Source organism: Diaphorina citri, unplaced genomic scaffold (genome assembly GCF_000475195.1).
Source record: "Diaphorina citri unplaced genomic scaffold, Diaci psyllid genome assembly version 1.1 scaffold557, whole genome shotgun sequence".
NCBI classification, from domain to species: domain Eukaryota; kingdom Metazoa; phylum Arthropoda; class Insecta; order Hemiptera; family Psyllidae; genus Diaphorina; species Diaphorina citri.
Genome location: NW_007377991.1, coordinates 152,910 through 166,151, shown reverse-complemented (window position 1 = coordinate 166,151; position 13,242 = coordinate 152,910). Strand labels below are relative to the sequence as shown.

At 40.9% G+C, this 13,242-nt stretch overlaps 3 protein-coding genes and 1 long non-coding RNA gene across 6 annotated transcripts in view; 1 reads left to right on the top strand and 3 right to left on the bottom strand.

The window, feature by feature from the left end:
* Positions 1-3,557: 3,557 nt before the first annotated feature.
* LOC103510081 (cytochrome c oxidase subunit 5A, mitochondrial) lies at positions 3,558-5,028 on the top strand. Of its 3 annotated transcripts, none has more exons than XR_003391759.1 (3): positions 3,558-4,148; positions 4,399-4,480; positions 4,588-5,028. XR_003391759.1 is itself a non-coding variant. In XM_017444434.2 (2 exons), exon 1 carries the CDS (start codon positions 3,660-3,662, stop codon positions 4,128-4,130), a length of 471 nt encoding a protein of 156 aa, XP_017299923.1. In that variant the 5' UTR covers positions 3,558-3,659; the 3' UTR covers positions 4,131-4,148; positions 4,399-4,560. The 3 variants fall into 3 exon arrangements, 1 of the variants encoding a protein (XP_017299923.1); XR_003391758.1 differs by lacking the exon at positions 4,399-4,480 and adding an exon at positions 4,324-4,386 and having other exon boundaries at positions 4,569-5,028; XM_017444434.2 differs by lacking the exon at positions 4,588-5,028 and having other exon boundaries at positions 4,399-4,560.
* A 612-nt stretch (positions 5,029-5,640) lies between these two features.
* Positions 5,641-6,757, bottom strand: LOC103510085 (protein lethal(2)essential for life-like). Its single transcript, XM_008474728.3, has 3 exons — positions 6,632-6,757; positions 6,270-6,509; positions 5,641-5,802 (listed from the first exon to the last, which is right to left on the bottom strand). Exons 1-3 carry the CDS (start codon positions 6,755-6,757, stop codon positions 5,710-5,712), a joined length of 459 nt encoding a protein of 152 aa, XP_008472950.1. The 3' UTR covers positions 5,641-5,709.
* A 100-nt stretch (positions 6,758-6,857) lies between these two features.
* LOC113467809 lies at positions 6,858-7,486 on the bottom strand. The gene is made up of 2 exons (XR_003391755.1): positions 7,330-7,486; positions 6,858-6,903 (listed from the first exon to the last, which is right to left on the bottom strand). It is a non-coding gene; the product is annotated as an uncharacterized LOC113467809 (long non-coding RNA).
* A 313-nt stretch (positions 7,487-7,799) lies between these two features.
* Positions 7,800-13,242, bottom strand: part of LOC103510084 (DNA-binding protein Ewg-like) — a 14,826-nt gene continuing 9,383 nt past the window's right edge. The window contains exons 2-9 of the mRNA XM_008474727.2: positions 12,569-12,764; positions 12,089-12,201; positions 11,177-11,380; positions 10,569-10,706; positions 9,789-9,894; positions 9,054-9,166; positions 8,530-8,641; positions 7,800-7,945 (exon numbers count right to left, since the gene is read on the bottom strand). Of these exons, the coding sequence (XP_008472949.1) occupies positions 7,800-7,945; positions 8,530-8,641; positions 9,054-9,166; positions 9,789-9,894; positions 10,569-10,706; positions 11,177-11,380; positions 12,089-12,201; positions 12,569-12,764 (1,128 nt within the window). The remainder of the gene's footprint in view (positions 7,946-8,529; positions 8,642-9,053; positions 9,167-9,788; positions 9,895-10,568; positions 10,707-11,176; positions 11,381-12,088; positions 12,202-12,568; positions 12,765-13,242) is intronic.

The following is a 13,242-nucleotide window of genomic DNA, read 5'->3' as shown; positions in this document are numbered from 1 at the left end:
TCTTTTGAGAGAGAGAGAGAGAGAGAGAGAGAGAGAGAGAGAGAGAGAGAGAGAAAAGGACTTGCCATCAGGGGTGAATTTTCAGCATTTAGCTATCTTTTGAGAGAGAGAGAGAGAGAAAGAGAAAAGGACTTTTGCCATCAGGGTGAATTTTCAGCATATTTAGCCTTGTGAAGACACCTGAATTCCAAAGTCCGGTTTAAACATTTATTCCTGTTTACCTACACCCACTAATTTAGGAACTACAAAATAGTGGAGATGCCAAAAGTCCCAACCATGTCTTTCACTGAGCTACTTGGGTTTGCTAATAATTAACATACGTTCACGTACCTACCCTATACAAAGAAACGATTTCGGTCTACCCAGGTAGTTCTAAGGAACTTTCAAAAAGCTCAAGGAAAACTACAAAATAGTGGAGATGCCAAAAGTCCCAACCATGTCTTTCACTGAGCTACTTGGGTTTGCTAATAATTAACATACGTTCACGTAGGTACCTACCCTATACAAAGAAACGAATTCGGTCTACCCAGGTAGTTATAAGGAACTTTCAAAATGTTCAAGGAAATACCTACCTGCCCTACCACCTACACGGAAAAGAGGACGCAAAGAAGTGACGAGAGAAGTTTAAGTGAGAAACTAGTTAGGTAGTTATAGTTACTCTTAAGCCTAATATTGACGCTCCAAGTTGGAAAAGTTTATTTCATTACACTAATGAATTGACTGTGTACCTTCCTTCTTAGTCCTCTTCATTGTTCAACTTTCCGCCATAAGATACAAACTTTGCGTTGTAAATGTAAAATGTCTCCATGTGTATATTCTCTACCTCTACCTTCTATTTAGTGATAGGCTACAAGGCTAATGGTGGATTTCACCAACGACTTAATGAGAGATTTAACTAATGGTATAATTTTCAATGATGAAAAAAAGAGTTTTTCATGATCCAAACAGAAGTTTTCAAAAACTCCTCCTTTTTGATCACTGAAAACTCTTTTTTGGATTACATTACACTAATGAATTGACTGTGTACCTTCCTTCTTAGTCCTCTTCATTGTTCAACTTTCCGCCATAAGATACAAACTTTGCGTTATCAATATAAAATGTCTCCATGTGTATATTCTCTACCTCTACCTTCTGTTTAGTGATAGGCTAAGGCTAAATGTACCTACATTTAACACTAGATGTCTTTTTTTTTTATTAAAAGCAATAAGTCCCCTCTGGAAACACTCGCTAAAACTTCAGAGGGGTTAACACTAGATGCCAAGAATGTCGGATTTAGCCAACCTGACTTCTCGCGGACATTATAGGAATGGCGAAAGTCCGGAGTCCGTAGATGCCAAGAATGTCGGATTTAGCCAACCTGACTTCTCGCGGACATTATAGGAATGGCGAAAGTCCGGAGTCCGGGTTAGGGTTAGCTGTTCTCCTCCCTGTTTATAGTCCCACAGCCAGACGCTAGTCTTCTCTCTGTTTAACGTCCCCTAGCCAGACATGGATCATGGATCTATTGCTAGTGTTAGCCTTATCCAGTCTGAGTGGGGCCAAGAAAAGCCTGCACGGGACTGCTCAGATGGTCACACATCCGGATCTAACGCTGCTTATGTGCTGAACATTAGTGAACTTTTGGGAACTGGGGCATTCAATGTATAGGTACTATCGCCGCTGCGCTGGTTGATTAACTTCAACCTTCAACGGTCCATCGTCATCGAAAACTAGTTCAACATGCTAAGTTACCGCTGGCCTCCAGGCTGATTCCACAACACTTTTGGGAACTGGGGCATTCAATGTAGGTACTATCGCCGCTGCGCTGGTTGATTAACTTCAACCTTCAACGGTCCATCGTCATCGAGAACTAGTACATGCTAAGTTACCGCTGGCCTCCAGCCTGATTCCACAATTTTCTCTCACCTATGGATTCGTTCTTGGAACGGCTGGTTTTCTCCTATCCTATCTTTCTTCTCTCTACGTTTTTGGTACGATAAGGCTTTAGCAGTTATTTCCACAACTTTCTCTCACCTATGGATTCGTTCTTGGAACGGCTGGCTTTCTCCTATCCTATCTTTCTTCTCTCTACGTTTTTGGTACGATAAGGCTTTAGCAGTTATGTAGGTACTTAATTTAAATCTCTCACCTTTTAGTTAGGCTCTTGGTCCTCTGGATAAATGGGCACTTTCAGCATACAAAACTACGGAGTTTTCCTAAAGAGTAGACTAACACATCCACGCCTGTATGTCAGGACGAGGTAGCACGGAGGTGGAAGAGAAGAAATTGAATTCTTCATCTCGTTAGTGAAATGGAATTAAGACTCTTTGCTCAAATAATAAAAGCGTTAACTTATTTTATTAATAAACTCCTGCATTTCCAGAGCTCGCCTGCGAAACTTTGTTAACTTCGCCCCCTACGGGAAACTTTCAGTCTGAGTTTCCCTCTTTTAGTTTTTTTTTTATCTCTTGTAGTTTTGTCGTATGAAACGTTTTTATGGCCCAATTTTCAATCAAGTGCTAGAAGAAGATAGACAAATTACTATAGGTCNNNNAGCGGCAGCCGTAGCGTAACCCTTGCCGACAAAAGTGAAGTAATGTCCATGATCATGATTTAAGACTCAGCAATCTAGGCAAAAAAAAAAAAAAAAAAAAAAGTAAAAGTAGTACTGCATCCTTCATCGATGATGGCACTATTCAATGACCGAGATCGTACGTCTTTCTGAGTAATAATCGTCCGCTCTTATAGTGGCTGCTGCAAGAGATAGTGGATTGGGATATTCTCGAGATTAATCCATACTCAAGTATTAAAGAGTTTACTAATTACAACTTATTTTTAAGATGCGGAAGTCGACCCTAACTTGGGCCCCCGAGAGATGGATGGGCAAATGGTCTGCTCGAAGAATACTGGCACCAGTAAGTTCTATTATAAGACCTAAAGAGGTCTATCCAAAATCATAAAGATTCTTTCCCTGTTCGCGCGTGCGTCAGGGGCGATGGTTTTTAACCCACCGGGCTACATACATCACTACCCATTCTATAAGAGACTCAGCTAAGGTTCTCAAGCTTATAAAGTCGTCTTAATTAGACACTTAGCGCTAAGAATAGTTAAGTTTCTTAAGCGCTAAGAAAACTTCCCAAGCGCTAAGAAACTTCTCAGCTCCAACATGGATGCAACACGCGACAGACATGGTTGATGTTAAAATCAACAAAAATCAAAACAAAAAAGTAAGGTGGTAAAATCAGAGGGGCGGATGTGTTTCCTCTTAGCGCTAAGAAAATCTCAGCTAAGAAACTCAGCTTATAAACTTTTTCTTAGCTTAGCACCATAAGCCTTATAAGTTTTTCTCAGGCTATAGGGTAGGGATACTACATAACGTGCAACGTGTGAGTGTCCCGAGTCTGATAGGCACGAGAAAAAAAAAAAAAAAAAAAAAAAAAAAAAAAACAGTCGAAAAGGCGAAAAAGGTTGGTAGTCCGCAAAATAAAAACGAGTTCACTTTCATAGATTGTGTTTTTTGCTCTAATGTGTTAATGTTTATTTTCTGAAATCAGCTGATTTTGTGTTATTTTATTTTTGGAATTTCATTAAAAAAAATTGTGGTGAAGGTGAAATAAAAATTAATTTGCATTTGCACTTCATTTTATTTTTCTGTGTGGATTAATTTAAAGCTAGTCAAAATGTTCCGTGCTCTAGCTAGCAGGCTAGCTGCCTCCTCCAGCCAAGTACTCAGACAGACCGCTGTCAGCAAGGTAAAACCTTTGACCTTTGCTCCCATCCGATCCTTCTCCCATGCTGTCGAGGAATCTGACGAAGAGTTTGTCAAGAGGTACGTAGCCTTCTTCAACCAACCTGACATTGACGGCTGGGATATCCGGCGAGGTTTGATGAACCTAGCCCATGATGATTGTGTACCAGATCCTGAGATCATCATTGCAGCATTGAAAGCCATCCGACGTGTCAATGATTATGCTCTGGCCATTCGATTCCTTGAGACAACTGAATTCAAGACAGGAGGTAGTCATGATAAGATCTGGCCGTACATTGTGCAAGAGATCACACCCACCCTGAAGGAACTTGGCATTGAGACCCCCGCTCAGCTTGGTTATGATAAGCCTGAGCTTGCTCTGGAGAGTGTGTATGATATGTAAGCTAAACGGGTGTGATAGGTTAGGTAATATTTTGGTTCTTATCAGTGTGATAAGAATCATTCATGCTGCTGTGGAACCGAGTTCCTGAAATAGCTTTTAGATTTAGATGATAGCCAGAAAGACAGCTTTGAAATTGAAGATTTTGGTAAAGTAAAACTACATTTAGAACACTTCCAGAGCAAGTATATGATAGGTTAGGTAATATTTTGGTTCTTATCAGTGTGATAAGAATCATTCATGCTGCTGTGGAACTGAGTTCCTGTGATAGGTTAGGTAATATTTTGGTTCTTATCAGTGTGATAAGAATCATTCATGCTGCTGTGGAACTGAGTTCCTGAAATAGCTTTTAGGTTCAGATGATAGCCAGAAGGACAGCTTTGAAATTGAAGATTTTGGTAAAGTAAAACTACATTTAGAACACTCCCAGAGCAAGTTGAGTTCCTGAAATAGCTTTTAGATTCAGATGATAGCCAGAAAGACAGCTTTGAAATTGAAGATTTTGGTAAAGTAAAACTACATTTAAAACACTCCCAGAGCAAGTATCTTCCCTTATGTAGAAGTTTTTTTCAAGTTTGAGCATTTAAGTGAAACTGGGAACTTTTTCAAGATCTTTTATAAAGTTTCACCTCAATAAAGCTAAAAAGGAAAGAACATTCTAAATACAGCTGTCAAACTGTTTTGTGGTAGAGGCTACTAGTACTCCACCATTCCATTATACCTAACTGGCTGGGTTATTTATTATGTACTAAACATTGCAGTATAGCCTCAACACAAAATGTATGTTTATTAAAAGCAACAAAGGTAGATTTTTTTTATCTACCTGATTACCTCATAGTTTGTTAATCTTGAAAAATAAAGTGAAGATTGTTTCCTTTATATTGTTTATAATGTAAAATTACCCAAGTTTTTAATTCATTTCTATGATTTTTTCCCCATTATTTTTAAAGAGGTTTGTTCAAGAGGGAACTCTTAATCTTCCTGAAAGCAAAGAGAAGGGAGACAGGATAGGAAAAATCCAGCAATTCCGAGAACAAAACTTATCTCTTAAGGATAAAGTCTGCCCTGGGTTGGGATTGAACCCACAACCCAGCACTTACAATAGTAATATTTGTGCTTTATTTATTATTAAATTTTTACATAACATGACAATATGTAAAGTAAATTTAAACTTGAGACAGCACTACTACCAGTCCACCCAACCCCCCTGGGGCCAACAGAAGGATGTGTGGAGGATGAGGGTGGCCCCCCATACCCTTCTGCCCCCATCCTATGACCCCAAAAGGGATGGGAAGACTAGAATTGCCACACTAAAGATTCAAGATAAATCTTGAATCCTTGATTCAGCTGGGGTAAAGGGACTTTTTAGTCTCATTCGAGCAGGATAAACAAGGTATATTCTATTCTAAAGATTCAAGATAGATAAATCTTGAATCCTTGATTCGTGGCAGGGGAGATATGCTACAAGGCAGATATGTATGTTAACCCTTCAAGCTAACTAAACTGTCTCTTGTTCTCGGCAATATCTAAATTTTATTCTATTCTATTTAAGTTACCTACTCTGTATGTCTGTATCCAGTATTCACTTTTTCTTTTTCTCAAAGAGTTCTTTAGTTGTTAGTGACAGTGGTAATAGGTTGATGGCAACACATCTCTCTTCTTCTGGCTCAGGCTCCTGTAAGGAGTGTAAAATGTAAAAGGTATTAATAGTGAAGAAAAGTATTTAGATAAAATTTCCTATAAGATAAAGATAATATTTCTGCTTCCATTTTGAGTCTTTTGGTACCTACTTGTCTTTTTAATAGCTGAGTTCAATGTCCCCCCCCCTATTTCTTGTCCTTTTTCCTTTTTTTTTTTTAATAATTCTACAAATTTAAATTTTAGAATCTCAGCCAGTAAGTAGGCTTGATCCCCTTGTTTGCTCAGTAAACACTTTCTTTGAAACCAAATCCTACCTACTTTGTCCTCACAACATTCCTCTAAAACTTTTTTTTAATCCCACTCGATAGGCATAATATCCCCTTGTTTGCTCAGTAAACACTTTCTTTGAAACCAAATCCTACCTACTTTGTCCTCACAACATTCCTCTAAAACTTTTTATTTGTTAATCCTACTCAATAGGTAGGTAGGTACATATTTTACCAGTTTCATTTTGGGCACTTGAACTATGAGCACTCCGTCTGAGGTCATATCGGCTTTGGTTTTCTTCATATCCCCATCTGCGGGGATCTGGTACACACGTAGAAATAGACGGGCCACCCGTTCAAACTCCGCCTTGGGATCAGTTTTTTCTTTCGTCAAAGAAGACTGGACGATGATTTTGTGAGTTTTGGTTTTCACACTGACATCTTGGGGTTTGAAGTTTTTTAGGTTCAGTTTCACCTGATAGGAGAGGTGAAATAGTAAATTAAGGTCGGAATTTGGTATCTTCTGGAGAGCTAGGGGGTCTCTTCGGATAAGTTTTTTTTTTTTTGCATGAGAGGTATGAATGCTCGAAGCTGAGCCTGGGTCATTTTCTCTACTGGGGTGGGTATGCCGTCGATAATCAGGGGTGGTAACTCGTACAGGGAGGGGTCCTCAGGGATGGGAGGGGGTGCTTGTTGTGCTAGGGCAGCCTCGAGTTCATCCATGATCATGGAACGTAGGTTTTTCACCTGAGGAAGAAAATGAAGAAAATCAGATTGGCTTAACCTTTTGCGGACAGATTCATGTGTCACATGAATTTTGATTGGTCTAATCCAGACAGGAATGGCAAGCTGGAAAATGGTCTTGTGCTCTGGAATAGAATGGATGAGGTATTCCACCAAAAGACCCAGTTATACAGTGATGGTAAACCTTTAAAGGTGTGATCAAACATAGTCGACCGCCCGTCGATCGACGAGGAAAATCTGTTGTCGAGGCAGTGTGAACGTGTCAGTCAACATCGATGGACTACGTGTGGACACACTTTTACAAGCCAGCCCAGTTAGCTTAGAGCTAAGTGCGTCTGTCTTGTAAGCCCTAGGTCGCGGGATCGATTCTTGTCCGCGACATCTTTCTATGGAGTCTACCATCCAAGTTCGTAGAGAGAGTGGTCTCGCGAAAAAGGCTACCGTGTACTAGCACCTAGCGGTACCTCTGCTTAACTCCATACACAAAAGCCCACCTTAGGCTTAGGTGTAGGGGCAAACAGCCCTAAGGGATGGATTAAGCTTCTACGAACCTCAGGCATTTGTAGGTTCATCACACTTGAACTTTGTCTGTAAAGAAGTGACGACAGAGATTTCATTATGTGGTTCATCCTCTTGACCAGTAACTTGAAGGAAAGTGAGTTCCAGGTGTCCTTGTTTTGTGAGACACTTAGTGCATAGTGAAGAAATTTAGGTTATGACGACAGAGATTTCATTATGTGGTTCATCCTCTCGACCAGTAACTTGAAGGAAAGTGAGTTCCAGGTGTCCTTGTTTTGTGAGACACTTAGTGCATAATGAAGAAATTTTGGTTAGTGAGAAATGCTGTGTTAATGGTTGTGGGTGCGATCTGTGTGTCTGGAGTCTGTAGTACTGCTGATTGGCTTATTACTGGCCACAGAACTATCCAGAAGGATCATTTAACCTTAATGCTGAGTAACTTTTCGTCAGGAACTTTTAGCGCTTTTTTGCCAGTAACGTTTCGTGCCCATTACTCCTGCCCCTAGTCTCCTCCCACCAGGCCCCCCTGGCCCCCTCCCCCTACGTCTTCTGTCTTGATGTCCTGGGCCGAGGCCATCTGGACTTGAAGCGCCTTGGTGAATGCCGCCCCGTCCTTGAGTGAGATCACCTGTAGCACCTGGGCTTCACCTGAAATAAAACATACAACCGTGTAAGGAAATGATAAGGTTGTGTGACATTTGCGGACACGGAAAGTAAGTAAGGAAACGATTCGTAGATTCGTTGAAGCTCAACCCATCCTTTAGGTGTTTGCTCCTACATCAAGCATCTTCTTGTGTATGGAGTCAAGCTGCTATCCCCGAACCGAAGGGGTCTAATGAGAGATTTATTAGTCCGAGGGTGGGTTTCACCAACCTTCATTCCAGCCTCAAATAGCCTGTTAGCTTAACAGGAGTTCTAAAGACTGAATAAATGTTGGTGAAATCCAACATGAGTCTGCTACCCCCGGGCCTTGATGGAACCTGCTCGTAGAAGCACCCTCACTGGTATATTTCAACCTCCTCAGTTTCTTCAAACTTCACCTGCAGCACCTCTAGAGTCCGCACACTCATTCTAGACAAAAGCTGTGAGTAAGGAAATGAGAGATTTATTTTTTAGGGGAAAAAAACGAAGTTTGAAATAATCAGCCAAGCTGAATTGATATACATCTCGTAATCAGGGAATGATAGGTCCAAGAGACCGGAAAATTTTTCGCTAACGAGAGCAAAACTTACCTCCGTTCCCCATGGCTACAATCTGATGTGGCGTTACTGTGATGGTTTCGACATCCCCTCCGTTATTACCCTGACCACTGCCGTCACCTTTCACGTGCATTGCCGGAACGATCTGCGGGGAAAACAACAAAATTTGTAAAGGCCAATGTTATTAATTAAATAAAAAATCTCGAAAAAGAAATCAAACTTTTATGAAATTCACAAACGTGCATAAAATTGGAAACAGATTTACTTTGGTACTTTATCAACAATATTTTGCCAATCAAAATAGAGCCAACTAGACAACCAAAGACAGTAGGTCTATTGAAGACAAGCACTTGAGCTTTGGTACCACAAACCGTTTTAAAATTCAAGACATAAAAAAAAAAGGATGGGAATGAAAACTGTCCGGACTCCCACGAGTGCAACATCTTTAGTCATGGATATGGACTGGGTTGGGTTACTCTTGGATCGAGTTTTTCTCTTTTCATGTCTTAGCGTAGCCTAACCTGCATAACCACAACATAAGAGAGTACACTTCTTACCTGCATTGTACCATCTCCCTGTGCATGTATTTGTTGTATGTTGGCTACAACTGTTTGATACATGGAAGCTGATACCGGTATTGTAACCATTCCCGACACAGACACTGGATAACCTGAGAAACAGAGAAATGGTACATTGTTAGTAAAATTTTATTCAACAAAGGTTAAACTACAATTTATTACGACTCTCCCATGTCTGGCTAGGGGACGTTAAACAGAGTAGACTAGCGTCTGGCTGTGGGACTATAAACAGGGAGGAGAACAGCCAATCCTAACCAGCCTAGCGAGCTGGCTGTTCTTCAAAGGGTTCTCTCTGCTTTTAAAGACCAAGCACAAGTCCTCACGATGGTTGACTGCGGTTCAGGACGAGCCAGCCAATTTAACATGGCTAGAGCTAGAGACCATCACCCCGGTGTATAGCAGATAAAAAAGATATCTTTTCTTTATTCTGCTAAAACAACAACAACGACTCTCCAATCATAAAACTCGCGTTTGTTCTTAATTTTCTTCTTCTTCCCCCAAGATTAAAGTAAAAGTGATTTCAAATTTATTCTGGACATGATTCCCTTTAGGCGCAGGGAATCTGTAAATTATGCAAAAGAGAAATATGGGGTATGTCCGTCCTACCAAACACTTTTTTGTTTTTTGTCCACTGGGTTAGAGAAAAGGACCGTCATTTTTTGGACTGAAAACTGTTTGTAACTTATTCTATGATAGTAAAGCTTATGGTCTTACCTTGACCGTCTTCGCCCGTCAATATAATTTGACCGTCCTGATTGAGTGTAGCTTCCGTTACACTGTTGAGATCTACTGAAACACCGTCTCCTTGCCCGTCTAATGACTGAAACACGCGAGATGAAAAACGACATGAAGTTATAATAATTTTGTAAATGATTGGTCCCACATTTCCTGGATCTTCGGTCCAATCGAGAAATTTCCTGGAAAACGGAAACCTTTCGCATTACGTCAGCCAGCTTAGTTAGCTTGGAGGGTAGCACGCCTACTTTGTAAGAGCTAGGTCGCGGGTTCGATTCCCACCCGAAAAGAACTTCGTCTTAAACAGATAAGGTTTGTTCTCGAAACAGATGGCTTTTTCATAGCATGTTCGCCTGAAGTTATAATAATTTTGTAAATGATTGGTCCCACATTTCCTGGATCTTCGGTCCAATCGAGAAATTTCCTGGAAAACGGAAACCTTACGTCAGCCAGCCTAGTTAGCTTGGAGGGTAGCACGCCTACTTTGTAAGCGCTAGGTCGCGGGTTCGATTTCCACCCGAAAAGAACTTCGTCTTAAACAGATAAGGTTTGTTCTCGAAACAGATGGCTTTTTCATAGCATGTTCGCTTTCTTTTTTTGATTTCAGGACGGCAAAACTGATAAAAAATGAACCTTTAAGATTGGATTTTTTCTTTCAAGGATTGCTTGGTATTGGTACGAGTCGGGCCATCGCATCGGCCGTAATAAACGCCCTATGTCACTGCGACTTGGTTAGATCTTTTGTGTCGGTTTACTTACTGTAGCTACTCCCTGTACATGTGCGGTAGTCCCATCTGGTAGAGTGATGATTGGATTATTAGGATCCACCTGTATTATAGACACAGTTCCATCTGGATTACTGATGGTTTGCAACACGGTCGAGGCGTAAGACGTCACCTGTAGTAAAAAAAAAGACAATTTGTTCAGTTCAGATATAACCAACTAACTTTGAGTAGTCTAATACTAAGGATGCTCATTAAAAAACACTTGTTTCCTCAATAGCTTGGGGTCGAGTAGATTGAAACGCATCACATGCATTCAGGCACACTCCATTTGTGAAGGTATTCTTTGCCCTTGGGATCAATTTAATTTAAAGCTCACCTGCTGTTGTTGCTGCTGCTGGTGTTGGCCGTTGTCGCTCTTATGATACTTGAGCACGCCCACATGTTGGCTCTGGGCTAGGCTAGGCTTCACATCCACCAGGCCCTTGGGATCAATTTAATTTAAAGCTCACCTGCTGTTGTTGCTGCTGCTGGTGTTGGCCGTTGTCGCTTTTATGATACTTGAGCACACCCACATGTTGACTCTGGGCTAGGCTAGGCTTCACATCCACCAAGCCCTTGGGATCAATTTAATTTAAAGCTCACCTGCTGTTGTTGCTGCTGCTGGTGTTGGCCGTTGTCGCTTTTATGATACTTGAGCACGCCCACATGTTGACTCTGGGCTAGGCTAGGCTTCACATCCACCAAGCCAGCGTCTTCATCATCTGTGAACGCGGGCAGCAGATCCTCTCGCCCGTGAAACTTGTAGCAGTTGATCACGATCTGTCGAAGCGCGTGAGTCCATGAGATCTGGAAGTGAAAGCAGGGAGTTGGACGTCAATTGAGTCAAGAAAAGCTACTGTACCCTCGAGATTATTATACAACAATTTGACCAAACTTTATTTACATAAATTGACAGAAAAAAGAAAGAATGAAAATTTGATCACGATCTGTCGAAGCGCGTGAGTCCATGAGATCTGGAAGTGAAAGCAGGGAGTTGGACGTCAATTGAGTCAAGAAAAGCTACCCTCGAGATTATTATACAACAATTCGACCAAACTCTATTTACATACAATTGACAACAAAACAAAAAGAAAGAATGAAAATAAAGTTTGATCAAGGGTGGGGTTAATGCCTACGACATTTTCTACCAGGTCTTATCTCTACGGATCTCTAGGTACCGAGAACTTAAAACAGAGAGGGATATGGAGGAAAAGAGAAGGTTTTAATGTAAGTAAACGTGTCAATCGACATCACTCACAGTGTTGAGCACTGCTATAGGTATCCAATTCATCTAGTGGTGTCAGCTTACCTTAAAGTTTGATCAAGGGTGGGGTTAATGCCTATGACATTCTCTACCAGGTCTTATCTCTACGGATCTCTAGGTACCGAGAACTTAAAACAGAGAGGGATATGGAGGAAAAGAGAAGAAGTTTTTAATGTAAACGTGTCAATCGACATCACTCACAGTGTAAGCACTGCTATAAATATCAAATTCATCTAGCGGTGTTAGCTTACCTTTTGTTTTTCCTCTTCAGTCCTGGCATCCATCCTTACATTAGCCCAGGGGAGATCTTTAGGCCACCAAGGCGGCCTAGTAGATTCTCTGCCCCAACCTGGCTTTCCTCGGCCTGAAAATATAAAACCATTTCAATACTTTTCTTTTTTACATTCTTTTTTGTTATTTCGCGTTTTCCGCGAAAACCGCGAACCGCAAAAATTCGAGTGAGTAGTCGATTATACTTTAAATTTAACGTAGAAAACGAATATGCAAAAAAATAGGGGTTCTCATTTAAAAATCCAAAATTGGCACCCAATCCGCGGACTTCGCGAAATTTTCCGCGAATCACGATATTGCCAAAATATCCGCATCAAAAATCAAAAAGTTACGTTTTTTTTTGTTTTTCGAAATTTCAAACAGGCTCCGAGAAAAACAATTTAGGCATAAATTCTGGGACACCCTGTATATACCTATATATAAAAAAATGTTTCTCTTACCAGTGGAATACTTCAGCATGAGAGGTATGAATGCTCGAAGCTGAGCCTGGGTCATTTTCTCTACTGGGGTGGGTATGCCGTCGATAATCAGGGGTGGTAACTCATACAGGGAGGGGTCCTCAGGGATAGGAGGGGGTGCTTGTTGTGCTAGGGCAGCCTCGAGTTCATCCATGATCATGGAACGTAGGTTTTTCACCTGAGGAAGAAAATGGAGAAAATCAGATTGGCTTAAAGGATTTGAAGTTTTTTTTATTTATTTTAAAGATGAGTGTTTCAAAGCCGGTTTTGTTTTGTAGCAGTGAAACAACTGCTAGATTAGACTCGTGCGGTCTGTGTCACAGCATGCCCATTGCCCATCCCGTAGTATGCCTCTCATCAGATGGACGAGAAGAGACACAATAGTTCCGAACTTCATCCTAAAGAGATAAGGTTTGTTCTCGGACATGGCTGGCTTTCTCCTATACTGTCCTCCTTTCAATTTCGGGACGATATAAGACCTCTGTTGTTAACAGTTCACTCTATCCAGCCTCTTGGGGGAATACATCATTTTTATTAATACAGGACAAGGAAAGTGGAAAAAAATCTGTTAAATTTCCAACAAGTTCAAGACTAAAAGGTGGTTGAAAAAAATATTGTAACAAAGTTCCTTTCCCAATTTATAAATCTGGACCTCA

Coding starts and splice junctions, on each gene's coding strand:
- LOC103510081 (XM_017444434.2), top strand. CDS start 3,660: ATGTTCCGTGCTCTAGCTAGCAGGCTAGCTGCCTCCTCCAGCCAAGTA.
- LOC103510085 (XM_008474728.3), bottom strand. CDS start 6,757: ATGGATGAACTCGAGGCTGCCCTAGCACAACAAGCACCCCCTCCCATC. Junction 6,510..6,631: donor CAGTAGAGAAAATGACCCAG/GCTCAGCTTCGA, acceptor CTCTCCTATCAG/GTGAAACTGAACCTAAAAAA. Junction 5,803..6,269: donor AAGTGCCCAAAATGAAACTG/GTAAAATATGTA, acceptor CACTCCTTACAG/GAGCCTGAGCCAGAAGAAGA.